The sequence below is a fragment of the Chelonoidis abingdonii genome, chromosome 9, assembly GCF_003597395.2.
Source record: "Chelonoidis abingdonii isolate Lonesome George chromosome 9, CheloAbing_2.0, whole genome shotgun sequence".
In the NCBI taxonomy this organism is placed as follows: Eukaryota; Metazoa; Chordata; order Testudines; family Testudinidae; genus Chelonoidis; species Chelonoidis abingdonii.
The window spans coordinates 36,324,046-36,342,092 of record NC_133777.1 but is presented as its reverse complement, the minus strand read 5'-3'; the positions used below and the strand labels follow the sequence as shown (position 1 = coordinate 36,342,092).

Genomic DNA, 18,047 nt, shown 5'->3' with positions numbered 1-18,047 from the left:
CCTCACTGCCTTCTGTCTCCACCCCTCACTGCTCCTTTCTGTCATGGGCCAGAGTTACCTGTGCCGCGTATGACGGGGGGCTGATGGTCTGAAACTTTCACTGCTGGGTCAGATCCCAGCTCAGGGTGGGACTGGCTGACAGCAGCTCCCTCTAGGGCCTATGTGAGATGGGCTGCTGGACTCAGTCTGGCTTGACGATGGTCCAGGTGTCCATTCCCTTCTGAATCCCCACTGCGACTGGTTGGCCGAGTCAGCAGGGAGGCCAAGGGTTCCATGGTGCCAAAGGTAAAAGTCCAGCAGGGATGCTTTACATAGCCACTGTCTGCCCTGTACCTGCTCTGGGAATAGAGCTAGATGTGAGGGGGAGGTGCAGGAAGAAATATGAGCCCAGATTCTAGAAGGTATTTAGGTGCCCAACTCCCTGCTTACCTGGGAAGGTCTGGGCCACAGTCGCCTCATGCGGGAGGAAAGATGGTCTTGTGCTCGGACTGGACTGGGAAGTGGGAGATATAGTTTCACTTCCCAGTCCCTGGATGACCTTGGGTGGGTCACAGCATCTCTCTGGGCCTCCAGAGGCAATACTAATGGGGATAACCAACCTGCCAGGTGTGTTTAGACTGAAAGGGCCATCTCTCAGCCTGTATTCAAGCAGCATCTGGAGTGGTGAGGCCTCTAGGCACAGCTGTAATATAAATGATGATTCCACTAGAGAGGAAACACTCTCATTCATAGAAAACCTCTTCCTTCAATTTGACCCTTTAAAATGGTCCATTCCGATATGCTCATGTGTCCAATACATACACATATGCATCCCCCATGCCCTCAGAATGCACCCACTCCCCACGGAACCCGCCTGACCCAGGAAAAACTCAAAACACTTATTGGGAAGGATTGTTGGTGCGTTTTCCCCTTGGCTTTATTTTATAGCAATTGTCCTCAATATAGAATTAAATAACACATTTAAAAACCTCCTGCTCACAAGTCAAAGAACTCCAAAGAATTTACAGCCACGTGTTCTCTTTTGATTATTTGTTTGTTTTCCCTTTTCCAGGAGGGGGCGGGAGAAATCCAACAACAGCACCGTGTCTGCTCATTTTCATTCTGTGACTGCCCCTCTCCAGGCGCACAGTGCAAGAACGGAGTATATACACCCAACCAGTTCACAAGGCTAAGTCAAAACACAACTAACAGGATGCAGTGATGCTTCATGGGGAGATCAACAAAAACAGCTGATGGAGGAGATGCCCACACTGCTGTACAGATCAGATTCAGTTGGGGAAAATGGGATGTCCAGCCTGTCACATCTACTCTCACCATCTCCTGATCCATCCAGCTGTATCTGTCAGTCTTGCTCAGTAAGTTGTGTCCATTTAACACATGCAAGGGCCTTATCCAACTCCCATGGAAGCCAATGACCAAATACCAGTTGGCTTCAAAAGGAGCAAGGTCACTGTCCTACCTGCTCTGAGTTTCCTGGTGTGGTTGCTGGCATGCTGAATGTCTGGAGGGGTTTGCGGGGTTCAGTGCATGGATTTCTTTCACAGGTTCAAATCAAATAATGTCATGAACCCTTGCCCAAAATTCCTCAACTTTCCAAGGCTCGCTGCCCAAGTGAGAGCTAAGTCATCCCCCACCAAGGAAATATCCATGGCATCCATATAGTCTAGGGTGACCAGATGTCCCAGTTTTATAGGGACAGTCCCAATATTCAGGGCTTTGTCTTATAGAGGCACCCATTACCCCCCATCCCCATCCCAATTGGACACTCTAACATAGTCTCAACCAGATGGAATGGGGTTCTCACCAGGGGCAGCCTGCCTGTGGGAGATTCCCAGCCTGGTTTCTGCTCCAAAGATGGTTCAGCTCGGAGCACATCCAAGCTCTTAGGAACTATCCCACTGACTGGGAGAAGAGCAAGGGACGCCTTCTTCATCTGGGTGTTGCCTAAACAAGAAGCAAAGGCCTCTGGATTGTTGTCACCCCACCAATCAGAGCACTGCAATAAGGGCTGCAGCAGGGTCAGGGAAGGGCATGATTGGTTCTCTGCTTGGCCACCTTTACAGCAGGGGGGATAATGGGCACTAACTTGGAGAAACCCGTATATGGGGAGAAATGGACTGGCCTGTCAGAAGCTGCCTTCTCCCTACAAACTCTTCCCCCACATGAAATGATGAGGGCTCTCAATCCTTATGCTCTAGGACAACTGTTTGGGTCAGGAAGAATTTCCCCCAGTGCAATAGGACTGCGTAGCTAGGTGTATTATGGAAGAGGGGACTGACACCTTGCTTCAAAGCATCTGGAACTTTAGCAGCCAGGATGCAGGGCTGGATGGGCCATTGAGCTGCTCTGGCGTGAGACCAGGCCAATCACTGGCTGCCAGCCTCATGTACTGGACTCAGTCTGCAAGGGAGCCAAAGGACAAACTCTTCTTGGGATATTTTGGGCTGGACTGGGAATCTGACCAGAAAGACTGTTTCAGGGACACGTCTAGCTGGATGGTCAGACACTGACCAGTCTGGCTAAGCGGCTGGTCCTTTGCCAGTCATGGGAGACCTCTAACTCAAGTGAGGTCTGTGCAGTGGAGTTGAGGAATTGGATTCTAGTCCAGGGGCTGCATGGGCAGGTGTGTAATATATGTAGTAAGAGTGTCTGTTCTCTGCAGCACATGCGTTCATTCCATTCTCCTCTAAGTGATGCCACAACGAGACTCAGGGAGGTTGTCAGAAGAGCTGGTTGGAAAATTCAACTTTTTTGGCTGACATTTCAACTTCCAATGAAAAAAAACCCAGGGCAAAATGTTTGCTAAATAAATAAAAATAACAGCCCTTTTTTTGGACCAAGAGTCAAAACACAGGCTCCAGCCCTTCCAGAAAGCAGCCAATACACTCAGCGCTTTTTGTGCTGGCAAAGACTCAGTCCCCTCCCTTCAAATAGGACAGCCCGGGGGGAAACATCACTGCATTGTTACAACAGAGAATCACTTTATTTCTTTTTTTGTTTGTTTTTTAAAGGCCTTCACATCCACAGAGTTTTTGTTTTTTTTTTTTTTTTTTTAAATGTTTTATTTAGACTTAAATGCGTTTTTTTTTTTTTTTTTGTCATTTTTAATTTTTGTGTTTTTTCTTTTTAACAGTGACAGGAACTGAGGTAACATCTGTGACACTATAACCTCTCCTACAGGAAGAATATCCACAACCTGACAGCCAAAGGAATTACCACCCCGCCTCAACAACCTAATAACAACAATGCAACAGAAAAAATATCTCACACACACATACACACACCCTGAAAAATCAACAAACCAACCGGAAAAATAAAAAAAGTTCTATGTGGTGTTCTTATTCCTTATCTACATTATTGCACGAAAGATCAAGGACGTTGAGGGACCTAAGGCAAAAAGGAGAAATTGCGGCTCTATTATCTAAATCTGTGCAATGCTACCTCTAAAAAATACTCAAGCCCTGGTCTTCCCCAGAGCACAGGGTGACACCTAAACAAGAGGGCAAACAGATTGCGTTCACCCAAAACGTGGACTGCTGAGAAGGTGGCAGCGACACGGGGTGTTGAGATGGGAGGACAGGCCCAATGGATGGGATTGGTGACGCCAAGGAATGGCAGGAGATTCAGGGGTCAGCAAGCTGCTTGTCTGAAGGGTGGGGGAAGCCTCTCAGATGCTGTCCCTTCCTCACCATGGATAGGTAGTCGTTTGGGTGGATCAGTCCTGCCAAGGGATGGAGCAATGGGCTATCAGACATGGTGCCCCTCGGATATTGTACCCAGAGGTGCTGGAGAGTCACCACTGGTGCTCTGGCAGTGGTAGGGAAGGAGGGCAGGGCTGGGTGTGTGCTATGGTCAGCAATGGTTATACAGAAGACACACCCTTGCTTTCTGCTGAAGTCCAGTGGCACTGGCTGTCGGGTGCAGGGCTCAGACCGTGCCCACCTGCCTGGTGTCTATTTGTAAACTGCTGTTGCTGCTTAATAGCGTGATAGCCCTTTGCGCAGTAGTGAGTGAGTTGGGCCATGCCCAGAGGCTGGGGTTCAGGGGGCGGGAGCTGCTGGCCAGTGCGACAGCTCCACTCGGCCAGCCCAACTCCCCTCCCCTGAAATGGTCCCTGCTATGGCCCCTGGGGAGTGCAGCCAGCCCTGGGGAGTCTGGGAGAGGGTGGGGAAGGGGAGGGCACAGAAGAGTGGATAGCACAGTTCTGTGCCACTAAAGCACCAACGGATGGCAGGACTGACCCTGTCTGTGCCCACACTGCAAGCCACAGGCAAGGGGGCCAAGCCAGATGCTCGACAGGGATCTGCCTTTGCGGCAGTGCTAACCCAAGCGTCTACTCACTTCATCCTCCTTTCCCATCCCCACACAAGCCTGACAGTGCTTAATACTTGCACTAGCTGGCCTGGGCTATAAGCTAAAACCTGGGTGCTGATTATGCTCGGACTGGTAACCTGCCCACTTTGCAGTGAGGACGCCAGCTAAACCACTCATGTTCTGCTAGTCCTCTGACAACCTTCCCACAATCCCAAAAGGGCAGATAGGTTCCCAACAGTTCACTGCGAACGCATCACAGACAGTGGCTCAGCTCGCTGCAGTGCAAAGCACGAGGGGATGGGCCACCCCAGAAGTCCTAGCAACACACACAGTGAGCACAACACCAGATGCAGCTGCATCTGGCTTTGCACAGTGGCTGTTCACATCAGCCTAGAATCTGGGAACTGAGAACACCCCACATGTCACCAGTGTTAGCTCTGCAGTGAAGATCTGCCCTGAGGTGCAGGTGGGGTAGGCACATGGCAGATCATGGGGGTAAGTGAAGCCCCCTGTGGGATGGCAGGGACCTGTCGTCCCTGATCTCAGGAGGCAGTCCCTTTGGTGCATGCCCTTGATTGGGAAAGAGCCCATATGCCTTGCTCTTCCAGTACCCTGGATACCCTCTGCTCAGGGCCAGAGCTGAGAGGCAGCAGAAGACAGTCTGCAGAAGGCAGCTGAGCCAACCCTGTGGGCACCTCCTGGCAGAAGCCAGAGCCCCAGACAAACCCTCAGGGCCTGGGTCCAATGTTTGTGCATGGTCTCAGGCTCTGCAATGAACTGCTTGCCCAGCCCCCCACCCCCAATGCCCACAGGACCCTCTCTGGCTCTGAAGCACCCATGTGTTAATTCGATCCCCCACCATGGCCCTGGGCTGGGTGTTCAGCCCCCTTGTTCCAGAGCCAGCCAGGCAGGCGTCCTGTGCATCCCGGGGGCGGGGGGGTGTTAGTTACTGATTGGACCTGCTAAGGTCCTTCCCCAACTTGCCCATGGAGAAAGCAACTCTGGACTCCAGGTCTGATTCAACAGGAGACCAGAGAAGAGCTTATATCCACCCCTCCCCTTCACACACCCTCCAGTCGCTCTCACACAGACTCCCACCTCTCTCACACACACATACACACCCATCTCTTTCTCACTCACACACACCTTCCCACCTCTCTCTCTCATTACCAGGGCCAGCTCCAGCGTGTTTGCCGCCCCAAGCCATCAGTGGCACTTTGGCGGCAGCGTTACCACCACCTCTTCATCCTTCCGCAGCAATTCAGCAGCAGGTCCTTCCCTCCAAGAGGGACTGAGGGACCTGCCGCCAAATTGCTGCAGAAGAGCTGGATGTGCCGCCCCTTTCCGTTGGCTGTCCCAAGCACCTGCTTGCAGCGCTGGTGCCTGGAGCCGGCCTTGCCCATTACACGCACAAACACACATATATCTCCCAGCTCTCACCCCCTGCCCCCTTTCCCTGTGCCCTCCCGTCTCGGTACAGCCCTGCTTGTCACATGTCAGTCTCCCAGTACTCTCTGGCAGTGCAGTCGCCATGGGCCCGCCTGTGGCACCCTGCTGCTACCTCAGGGCTGGGGACGTCCCACCATCCTTTGGCCACACCGGGGTTTGCAAACCTTGCCTGCCAGTGACCGAGATGGGACCAGCTGAGTCAGCAGATGCCAGTCAGCCTCCTGCAGCTGTCACAACACAGCCCAGTAATGCAGGTACGTGGGGGGGCTGATCTCACAGCTAGCGAACAGCTGAGCACAGCCGGGAGATGAAGCCCTGCTGCTATCACTGGGCTATATACAAGCTTTGGGGCGGCTGGGGTGCTAGCGGGCTCCGGCATGCCAGGGAAACCCAGCTGCCTGCCCCACTCAGCCTGTGGCTGTGGAAGGCTCACATTAAGAGGGGACCATGTCAGGGGGGGGGAGGTCATTTCCACCTGCCTGTTCCCAAGCCACTGAAGCTACTGCCCTAGAGGTGTCTGTGCCTCCATCAAACAGCCTTGCCATGGGCATCTGTTGGCAGTGAGTGGACTCCCAGCAGAGCCCTGGCTAGGGGAGAGCTAGCTGCAGGATGTGACAGTGGCTGAACAGGGCTCACCATGGCACTGGTGGGGCACGGAGGGTTAGGGCTGGGAGCTGGCCAGCAGCTTGGGTGTGGACTGGGTCTAAGTGGATGCATTCTAGAGGCCAGGGCAGCTCAGCCCATCTCCCCAGGGGCCCATGGTGCAGCAGCGCCTGGCATACCAAGGATATTGCCTCCCTGCAGTTTCACTCAGCCCTTCACACTGCTCCTAGAGCAGTGCATGGTGAGTCATCCAGAGCACCCTGGACACAGGGCTCTCGCCTGCCCTGACAGTGCCACCACCTTCCATCTCTTCTCCGCAGCACCCCCGGCTGCCTCCAGCTTGTCATGGAAACTGGCCAGACTTTGGGGGCAGTTAATAGCTTTGCCTTCTGGCCACCACTTGGGGGTTTGGCTCCAACGCTCCCATCTAAGGGGTGGGTGCTGTGCCAACCCCCATGCCAATGCCTACTGGCTTGCCTTGGACAACCCCACCAGCTGGCTCTGTTTCGGGTTGGCCTCACCTGTCCCCTGTGCCTTCCACTGGTGTGCACCTCCTCCCCAGGGACAGATGCAAGCAAGAGCCATCCAGGCCAGGAAGTAGGTGCCAAGCCAAGCCCATCAGAGGTATCTGTGAGCACCCCTTCCCAGGCCCCTGCCTGCCATCCAAGCTCCAGCCCCATATGGCCCAGCACTACATGCTGATGAGAGCCTAACCACTGCAGCCACCAGAAACTCCACGGAGCAGGGGATCCGGAGCCTGACAGCAGCTCTCCTGCTGCCCACATTCCTCCAGCTAAGACCAAATTGGATAGGTCTCTGCTCCTCACAAGGCATCATGCTCTATGCCTCCTTGCTCCCCATATGGGTCCCAGTGCCCAGCTGGCCCATTGGGGTCAGGGACGGGGGAGGCTGTTCCCTGGGAAAGGTGATCATAACAACAGCCAGGCCCAGCCGGCTTGACACACACTGACACATGAAACACATCGACATTTGCTACATTTAGCGCTTGCTTCCCCCACTGGCACAGAGAGGAGTGTCCTCAGGATCTCTCAGCAAGGAGGGGAGCCGCAGGAGCTGGGGCTGCCCCTGGGGGACGTGCCCTGGACATGGCTAGGCTCAGGCTGTCAGAGAACTGGCTTTGAGGACACCCCCTTTACAGCCAGGCCAGTGGCTCAACCAGGCTTACTGGCTTCTGCTTTATCTCCTGCTCCCCATCACAGACAGCCCTCCAAGCAGGATGGCAGTGGGGGATGGGGCAAAACCACAGCCTGCTTGGTATTAAATAGGCTGGTGCACGCTGCCCCCCCAATATCTCCAAAGGCCTCCTCCACAGACTGGGCTCATGAGCCTTCCACCCAAACCCCTGGAGTCCGCCCCGCCAGCCCTCCCTCCAGGGAAATCACAGGAGAGTCGCTGGGCCTGAGCATGGACACAAAGAGCCAACAAAAAAGTGACAGCGGGCAGTGTTGGAGGGCAATGCTGCTGCAGTGCCTGCTGGGACGGTGCTGGCCCCACGCTCTCTCACAGGGATTCTCTAGCAAGATCTAGAGCCCCAGCGAACAATGCACCAGTTTGCATACCAAGCCTTGACAGTGATACGGCCCTCGATGACCCCTAGAGCCCCATACCGGCTGCAGCCTTGTTGCTTATTAACTCCAAACCACCCATCACTGGCAGCCCCACCCCACCCAATCCCCCAATCCCCTGACAAACCTGATGGCTGTGACATCCCTGCTGAGTCCCTGCTGCCCGCAAGATGGCCACCCATCCGTGTGTGCCAATTTCATTCTTCCTGCACCCCTGTGGCTTCCCGCTCTCATCCCTGTGAAAGTCCCTGCCCACCCCCAACAATGGGAAGAGCCTCAGCACTCCTCCCAGGCCCCACTGACAAAGCAGGGGCACAGTGCAGACTGTCAGGGGAAACAGCCTCCAACCCCAATCATGGAAGACGTGAGGGGGAGGGGCCGCCATGCCACACATGGTTCTTCCCAGCCACCAAGCTAGGGCCTTTCTGCCTGGCTTTGTGTCTGCACTCTGGCCTTTCCTCCAGGGTTTTAGCTGTATGTCGCATCCTCGGTATCAGTGAGTACTAGCAGTGTGAGTATTTTTTGCTTCGGGAGACATGGCTCCTGGTCCCTTTTCACACAAAAAGGAATCCCCTCCGCCCCCCCTTGACCCCCATTCACCAGTGGGGCAGGGAGGCGGGGGTGCTGACATCATTGTTGCAGGCTGTATGGAGCAGAGCCGTGTCGCGAGGACCAGCTGTCCCCTCATTCCCACTGAGCCCTCATCAGACGCAAATCTCTATTGCTGTGGCCAGGACCATCTGCCCTTTGCCTTTGTCCTGCCGCCCATCCGTCCGGCTAGCTCCCCCGGGGGAGGGCAGGCCTGGCTCAGAGGCAGAGAGCCGGGGGCCACTGCCTTCTGTCAGGATGGTTCTCTTGAGCGGGGTGGGGGTGCAGGAGCTGGGCGTCTCATGGCGGTGGGGGCCGGCAGAGAGCTTATCTCCGGCATGCTTGCGGGAGCGGTAGGAGGGCCGGCGGCGCACCTCTGACATCAGGTCATACTTGATGAAGTAGAAGACCTCCTTGACAGGGCAGCGCTTCTCAGGGTCCAGGGCCAGGAGACGCTGGAACATGCGCAGGGCGCTGTCCGTGAAGCGCCGCCACTGGGATGGCAGGCCTGCCAGGCGCCCCTTCTGCCACCGCACAAACTCCTCGAAGAAGGTGTCCGAGGCAGAGGCTGCCTCCCAGGGGAAGTTGCCAGTCAGGACGCAGAAGATGAGCACCCCAAAGGCCCACACATCAATGCTGGTGTCCACGGCGAAGCCTTCGGCCCGGCCAGCCTGGCACACCTCAGGCGCTGTGTAGGGTATGGTGCCACTGATGCGCTTCACTCGGCAGCCCACCTTGCGGGTCATGCCAAAATCGGCCAGCTTCACCCGGCGGCAGTCGCGGTCAAAGAGCAGCACGTTCTCCGGCTTGATGTCCCGGTGCACCAAGTTCTTGCTGTGCATATAGTCCAGGGCCAGGCCCAGCTGCTGCACACAGCGCTTCACCATGTCCTCGGGGAGGCCCACCTATAAAGGTAGACACAGCACATTAGCATTGGGCACGGGGATGAGGGGTGGGGGGTCACACGTGGACTCAGACAGGCAGGCACTGGGGGGTTAAGCCACAGAACAACAGAAGCGAATGGATTAACACAGGTTGGCTCTCCTGGGGACTGTCCCTGACTGCCAGGCTGCTCACAAGGTGTACGGGACCCATCACAGACACGTCCTGTTGGCACATTTCAGGTCACACAAAGACTCTCCCCTTAGGAGCTTGAATTAAGGAGGTCCTACTATAATTCCTTTATCAGAGCTTAAGCTTCTCCTTCCCCAGACCTCCATGTGCCCACATACAGATGGAAGTGTGCCACTCCGAAATGGCACATGCCCCATGCTCCTGGTCACTGCGGGGATCACCGCCCACTCCGAGCTCTGTCTCAGACCTGGCCACACTATGTCTCTCTTCTCTGGTCAGTATCTGGTAACAAGCTGCCCAGACCTGGCCCCATCATGCTCCATGACATGGAGCCGTGGCTCTCCTTTGAGGACACATAACCTATCCACCGTCACCCTTCAATCCCAGGTACAGTTCCCTGCTCCCAGTGCTGGACCCAGAAGTCAATTGGCAGCAGGATCTCAGTTGAGGACCTTCTCCCTGAGAGAGGCCAAGTCCAGTGCAAGTGAGTCTGGAGATCCACCTCAGCCTCTCCTCCTCCTGGGTCTCTCTCTAGGGTCTGTTAATCCCCAAACAGACCGCGACACCCTAGGTGGGGGCATAGGCGCAGATTCCATGGATGCTCCAAGGCTGGAGCACCCATGGAAAAAAATGAGTGGGTGATCAGCACCCACTGGCAGCCAGCTCCCCTCTGCACCACCTCCCATCTGCCTGCTGCCCCTCCAATCAACACCTCCCCCTCCCTCCCAGCTCCAATCAGCTGTTTCACAGAATCGCCTGGTACAGGAGGTGCTGGGAGGGAGGGGCTGGAGTAGGGATGGGGCATGCTGGAGGGAGAGGGTGGAACTGGGTGGGAAGAGGTGGGAAGGGACAGGGGTGGGAGGAGGTGGAGTAGCGGTGGAGGCTTGGGGGAAGGGGTGGGGTGGGAGCAGGGTCTGGGTTGGAGCAGGGGGTTGAGCATCCCCCGGACCCGGAGGAAGCTGGCTGAGAAGAGCGATGGAGCTAGAGGGGCTGGTTGAGGAGGCGAGATGAAGGGTGCTTGGCTGAGGCAGTGTGAAAGGGAGGAGAGGAGGTCGTGGTGTCCATGTGGGAGCAGGGAAAGGAATTGCTTCTGGGGTTGGGCAGGGTAAGAGGAAGGAGACAGACAAAAGGGAAGTCTAGGCTGAGCTTAAGGAGAAATATCTAAGGCGGAGAGGTCCAGGGGGACATACAATAAGCTCCCACAGGAAGCAGTGGCAGCTCCACTTAGCATGGGCCAAGGTCCTGGAGAACAACCCAACACTGGCCCCTGGGAGGGGAGAGGATGTACTAGGTGATCTAAAAGGCCTTCTCCACCTCTAGCATCTCTGATGGCAGCATTGCCTTGGGTACCTATCCACATGCAGCACAGAAGCTGGGTGGAAATTTGGAAACCGACACCATCCTGAAATGTCAGCCAGCAAACTGTCTCCCTCCCTCCCTCCCACACACCAAGGGTTTGAGGGGGCAATCAGGCAGCTGGGTGAGAACTGCCAGCCACCGGACAGGGCTGTTGGAGTTTAGCAGGGGTGGGGATACAGTTCCCCTTCTTTTCCAGGGGGCAAGGTCCTTACCCCTCACCACCACCTTGGAGACCAGAGCAGGCCTTGTGGAACCAGTCCTGAACCCATCCCCCAGAAGAGATCTTAGCCAGAGCCCAGGCTAGTCTGAATCCCTGGGCCAATGGCAGACACCAACGCCAGCCTTCCAAAGATCAAACTGGTGAGGGGCACACAGGGGCTAGAATTTCCTGGGTCACAAAGGAGAGGGCATTTCAAGGACTCACCTCCCCAGACACACATACACCCTGTCTCTTGTCTTTGCTACAGCACCTGCTGAAGCTGTATAATCACATTTTCCTTTATCCGCTTTACATTACGATTTCATTACACTTCCAATTCAATTACGTCTAATTATATTTAGGGAGAACTCTTTCTTCTCTTTGGTCATCCTTTCTCCTTGGTTCTCTCTCAGTTATGTCTGCTTATTCCTCCCCTTCCCCCTCGCCGTGTTCATTCAGTGCAGAGAGGGGAAATGTTTTATGATCAGAGCAAGCAGCAGTGTGTGTCCCTTTGGGCTAGCTCGCCCTAGGAGATGGCTATGAACCCCTGGTCACTGTTGAACCCCCCACTGCTTTTGTAAGGATAATGAATCATAGTCATTAATTTCTTGTTTTCATCTAGCATCTTTCAGAATCCCAAAGCACTTTGCAAATGGTGGAGACAAGAATCACTTCACCCACCACTGAAATGCAGCCCCCTCTGGGCTGGGACATGCCAGCAGTGTAACAGTGCACAGCGTCACTAGGCAAAGATTTAGGACAGGAAGTGATGCATAATGCACCCAGTTGCAACTGCATGGCAAACATAAGCAGGAAGGTTGTAGTGACCCCAGCTCTGCTCTTGTGAAAATTGCTACAGGCTCATTAACAGGACACAATTGTCTCATCTGAAGGCATGCTGTCCCCAGGGGTGAGGTCTGATTGCAGAGTCGGGGGGAAGGGCACCACGTACTGAACACCCTGTACATGCGGGAGCCACTAACACCCGGGATGCTACCAAGTCAGAGCTCTCCACTCACTCTTACCTTGCTCAGGTGTACAGGAACCCACAAGGTGCTAGCAAGAGGAGAGTCAGACCCAGGCGCTCTCATACAGGAATGTCAGGGCTTTCCTGTGGAGGTATCACACTCAGGCACCTGCCAGGCCTGAGCCTGGTATGCTGACTCCAGTCAGCACCCTTGCTTAGCACACAAGATCACAGCTGGAGGACAGAGTCTGCCTTTAGGTCTCAGAGTAGCAGAAGTGGGACAGGGGTCTCATGTAGGAAAGGGGTTTATTGTGCAGGGGAGCTGGGGCAGCCCCAGTTAAGGGCCACGGGTGTTAAAGCTCAGACTCTGGGGGGCAGGAGAGAGACGGTCCAGGGAAGCTTCCCAGTCGGTACCTGTGGAGGGATGATGTCAAAGAGGTCCCCGCCAGGTGCGTACTCCTGAGCGAAGACGTAGCAATCCTCAGTCTCAAAGACCACGTCAAAGACCTTGATGATGAAGGGGCTGGAGGAGAGCGTGTTGGTGATGCTGAACTCCCGCAAGAAGTTCTTCAGCTTCGTCTTGCTCTTGTTCACGAACTTCAATGCCATTTTAGTGCCTACAGGGCAAAAGGCTCAGGAGAAGGCTCAGCAACATAAGACTCCTCCCAGACCAGTGGGGAGGTTGCAGCAGACACAACGCTCCCCCGAGAGCTCCCAAAGTCATGGCCCCCGGCTCAGGCACCACCCATCCTAGCATTGTGGTCCCAGCAGGTGCTGCTCTCCGTACCAACCCAGCTCTACATGGCTCTTGTCAGGGCCTGGCCCACATCCACTAGACCTCTGGAGAGGCATGTGCAGGAGACACTGGCCTTTGAGCACAAGGACTGAGATTTTCCTGTGCCTTGACCATTTTCAAGATTTTAAAAAATATTCCCATCCCAAATCAGAACAAAGAGTTGAAATTTCAAAAAAATGTGCAAACTGAAAATCTGGGGAAAAAATTGATTCAGGTCAGTGGAATTGTTTCATTTCCATTTGCTCCATTTTTTCAACATTTGTTTAACTCTCATTAGCTTAAATTTCTAAACAAAAAGTCATTTTGAACCAGAAAAGTGGAATTTTCGAATTTTAAACTCTGTTTTCCAAAAACGTTTTGAGTGGAGAAGTTCATCGACGACGCCCCTTTCCCAGGAAATGTATCCATTTGGATGAAAAACATTTCACTGAAAAATTCCTGACCAGATCTGCTGGAGCCAGTAGCTGGGCAGGTACACTAACAGGAGCATCTGACACCCTCCCCAAAGGGCTTCGCCCCCCCCCAGAACTACAAAACAGCCTCAAAGCAGCAAGTCTGGTCCATTTGGAGCTGTACAGAAGGGATCGCCACAGCCTCAGCACACCATGGAGACCTCCACATCTATCCTGCCAGCTCACTGGGGGCAGAGGACTGTGGGTGTGCCAGAGAATAGCCAGTGGAATGGCACACGGAATGGATCCCTGTGGCCACAGGCCCTGGTAAGAGGCAAGCAACAGGCCATGCCTGCTACTCTCCCAGTAGCTGGATGCCCCCTGGCTGTGGGTTGGGGAGTGCACCCCTCATGCCAGTGCAGTTTCTGCTAGCAAAACCCTTTGACTTAGGCTGGGGATGTGGCGATAACAAGCCGAGACCCAGACTGCTTCAGGAGTCCCTGTCTGAGCAACTCCTGACTCCCCCATGAGCTGAACCCAAGCCGGGGTACAGGAGCCTGACACTTCCTACAGCTGGCGTGGCTGGAAATACCAAGAGATCAGCCATTCCCAGTGGGCATCAGTCAGTCTGCAGCAGACAGGCACCAAGCCAAACAAGAGGGACAAGAATCTTAGTGCTCCTCAACCTGCTAACAGGTCTGGGCTGAACCTCAGATAGCTGCTCGGTTCCTCCACCCCAGCTGTCTCTCCCCTCCCCGTCCAGCTGCTCCCAGTCCATGGCTTGCTGAGTTGCCAACAAGCCCTGCCTGCCCAAATGTCCAGGCCTGGCCGCTAGGAGCCAAGCTGGCCTCACCTGTGCTTTTGTGGGACACCAGGTCCACCTTGCCGTAGGTGCCCTTGCCGAGCTCACGGATGAGGTCATAGTGCTTGTTGATGTCGGTGCCGGAGAGGGTGCGGATGGCCAGCGATTGCATGTCCTCGGTGATCAGGGGCACGCTGCAGCAGGCCAGCTTGCGCGACGGCTCCTGCTCGATCGAGCCAGCACTCATTGTTGCACTGCAAGGCAGAGATGTGGTCAGGGGCATCGCCATATGCTGTCACACCTGGGGGTCTGTCACACACACTGCCTGGCCCCCAGCCAAGCACTCGCTGTCATGTGTGGGGAGTCCTTTGGGGTCTGGGGAGGGTTGCAGGGGCAAGAGACCCACTGTGCTGGATAATTCCCCACCCACGTTGTACAGAAACAACCCCTCCTGTCTAAATTCCCACCCACTCCCTCCATGGCAGTCCTGGTCTTTGCCATCACTCTCACCCCTCTAATCCCTTTGCTGGCTCCCCCTTCTCTATCACCAGCTCCAGAGCTTCAGACCTCTATCCTCCCTGCTCATCTGCCCAGGCACCATCTCATCAGCTCTGTCCATGGTGCCCCATTGCCCTCTTCGTCTGCGTCCCCTGTGGCTGTGCTTCCTTCCAGGCCACCTCCTATACATGGAGCACCCCCTGCATCAAGGCTGGACGGCTTCTCTAAATCCTTCCAGTGGTCCCCCTTCCTCCCACAAGGCCTGCCATAGCTGTAGCCAATATCCAAAACATTTGTCTACCTCGTGAGTCAACCGCTCACCTCCACAGAGGGAAATGTCAAGCACGGGGAGAGAAGTCAGGACTCTAGGACTGATGCAGGGAATTCCTGGTGGGTGGGGGGCACAGGAGGGCTGAAGCGTTTAATATGATGTGTATTGAGGTAGTGCCTTGGACCCTGTTGTGCTAGGTGCTGTACGTTATTTATTAGGGGTATTACAGTAGCACCGAGGAGCCCCAGTCATGGATCAGGGCCCATTGTACTAGGCACTTTATGTTATTTATTAGGGGTGTGATGGCAGCACCGAGGAGCCCTGGCCCCATTGCACTGGGCGCTTTACATTATTTATTAGGGGTATTACGGTAGCACCAAGGAGCCCTGGCTCCATTGTGCTAAGGTGCTGTACAAACACAGAAAAAAGCAGTGGTCCCTTCTCCCAAAAAGCTCAGTGTGTTTGACTTTATAGAGCTCCCAACCCTTGTAAGTGAGTGGCCATGTCCTGGGATCACTTGACCTGCATGTTGTACCCCTTTCCCTCTCCCCTCAGCTTTTCAATCTGTTAGCTCCTCCCCGGCGGTGTTTGGAAGTGTGGACTATGTTGCAAGCGCCCTGTGACAGGGCTTTCTCCTGGGGTCTGCAAAGTGTGGTTCCACTCTGCACACATCTCCTCCTCCCTGGGGCTGGCTGTGAACCACGCCATAGATAGCGGGGAACTCAGAGGATCAGGGAGAGCTTGGTAGCAGAGGGGAGAGCAGGATTCCAACCAGCGGCAATGTGTCAGCTGGCTTGGGATTTCCATAGCATCTCCCACAATGCTCTACTGCAGAATTTGGTTGAAGTCACACTCACTGTGCTGAGGTGGGACAGAGAGCAGGGAGAAAGAGATGGCTGCTTACCAAACAGTGAATGTTGGAATACCACAATGAGGCTGTCTGGAAAGGCATTTGGTGTAAGCACTGGAGGAGCAGCTTTACTAAGGGTACAAAGAGCAGCTATCTGAGCAGGTACGAGTCCATCTAGCAGGGGACAGTGGTGCATGCCCACATCCATGGTCTTGTCCAGCAGGATGGATGCTCTTGTGGCTAAGGTCTGGTACTAGGTCTCAGGAGATTGCAGTTCAATTCCCTGCTCTGCCATGGGCTCCCTGTGTGATCTTGGGCAGAAACTTTGACCCCTCTCTGTCTCGGTTCTCCACCCAAACAGGGTAGGGCTGTAAAGCAAGGAGCAGCCTACAACAGAGAGTTTCAGAGCCTAGGTTTTCAGGCCTGTGCAGTGGCACTAGAAAGAACTGTGTAGCTGTACGGGCTCACGCTCTGACACCCTGATCCAGGGGAAAGCTTGCTGGAGTGGGGCTGAAGGGGCCTGAGCTGTGTCCTTCACTGCCACGGACTTGCTGCGTGACTGAGCATGTCTCTTCACCTCACTTCCCCGGCTGTCGAAGGGGGAATTGTACATCCTGAGCACTAGGAGATCTGTGTGTGGAAGAAGAGCTAAGTATCATTCTAGCATTTGCTATACAATCTCTGTTAGGGCGAGGCGGGGGGTGGGGGGGAGATGCCCGGTGCTGAGGAGGAGGGCAGGCTAGCAAGGTGGATTTCTAAGGGGCCCACATACCAGAGGATCTAGGCACCAGGAGAAAGTTACAGCTCTGCTGCTTATCATTTGGGTTAGCTGTCATTGCCAATTCTTTAGTCTTCCCATAACACCGCATTACCCACACTCCGGCAGAGAGGATCCAGATGCCAGCAGCACACAGCAAAAAAACAAGATGCAGTTACTTATCCCCATGAAACTAGTGTCATTTCTGTTCTGAAAGCAAGTCAGGGCACGGAGGCCCAAGCTGCCCACTCTCTCCCCCCCATTCACACTCACAGACGATTTCTGAGGGGGGCTGGTTTAGGCAGGATTCAGGCAAATGCAGTTGGTGCTGGCCAGGATCTGAAATTTAGGAGATCCTGGGTTATAAACGGGGAGCCTTTGCGCAGCAGCAAATGCACGATGAAGGCCAGCTGGTGCGTGGAGTTTTAAAGAGCAAACCTCCCCTGCTATGCCAATGGGTTTTCATTCACAGAAAGATAGGACCTGATTATGTAGAGAACTGCCTCCAACACAATCCTAATCCCTTCCCCTAAGATAGCTGGTACTGCCTATGATCTCACAGCACCGGACAGAGAGACACTAATTAAGCCTCACATCACCCCTCCGAAGCAGGATGGGATCTTTTATCCCCATTCTGCACATGGTGAAACTGAGGCACAGAGCAGTGATGTAAACTGCCTGGATTCACATAGCAAGGGTGAGGCAGAGAATCAGATCGCCCAGCTTCCAGGCCTGTGCTCACACCACTAGACCATCCTGCCTCACAGCACTCAATACTCAAATCACCTACCATGATTTTCTCACCAGCCTGAGTGTAGCAAGGACTAGGTTGATGTACTGCAGACTCTGGATGCCATGGTGTGCTTCCTATAAAGGAAAATAGTCTGTGCCCCTTCCCTCTCCACACATATGGTGCTGCTACTGCTACAGGAGACATCAATCAGCCACTGCAGGGCCAGCTGTGTAGCTTATGGCCCATCTGTATACAATGTGACAAAGCTGCTTTCTCAGTTTGCAGGCTGGCTTAGGGATTTGGTAATCGGCTGTAGAATTTTTCACTGGGTTACTGGTTCAAATCCAGCCCAGATCTGTGTTTATCCCATGAAATGGTTGAGGAGGGGTCTCTGCCACTTCCTCCTGTATCACAAAAATGCCACCGATAGCCCCTTTCTTGGTTGTTTCCAAAGGTTAAATGAGGACTGAAGAGGGAGGTACTGCCTGGCCCGAGCAGCAGGTACAGGGTGGTTTGCGAAGAGGGTTGTACAGCTGCTGAGGACAATCCAAGCGTTCCATGTTCCAGGACTGTTCTGTGAGCGGGTGCCCATCAACTGCACACAATTCACTCTGGAAATCACTTTAGTTAAGAGCATTTGGGCAGAAGAAACCAACGCTGCAGTAAAACAATCCCAGAGATCCCAGCTTCCTGAGCAGGCTGATATGGCTCCTGCTGTTCCTACTATGAGTAAGAAGCAACAAGCCCAGCATGCACAAACTGTGACCAGAGCCCGTTGCTACCCTCCACCAAGGGAAGACAGTGAAATG

At 54.3% G+C, this 18,047-nt stretch overlaps 1 protein-coding gene across 2 annotated transcripts in view; it reads right to left on the bottom strand.

Moving 5' to 3' along the window:
* Positions 1-886: 886 nt before the first annotated feature.
* The window catches only part of SBK1 (SH3 domain binding kinase 1), an 85,125-nt gene continuing 67,964 nt past the window's right edge, over positions 887-18,047 (bottom strand). The window contains exons 2-4 of one of the 2 annotated variants that reach the window (XM_032799391.2): positions 14,181-14,383; positions 12,554-12,756; positions 887-9,445 (exon numbers count right to left, since the gene is read on the bottom strand). In XM_032799391.2, the coding sequence (XP_032655282.1) occupies positions 8,657-9,445; positions 12,554-12,756; positions 14,181-14,383 (1,195 nt within the window). In that variant the 3' untranslated portion in view covers positions 887-8,656. The remainder of the gene's footprint in view (positions 9,446-12,553; positions 12,757-14,180; positions 14,384-18,047) is intronic. The other variant, XM_032799392.2, reaches the window with a different exon arrangement.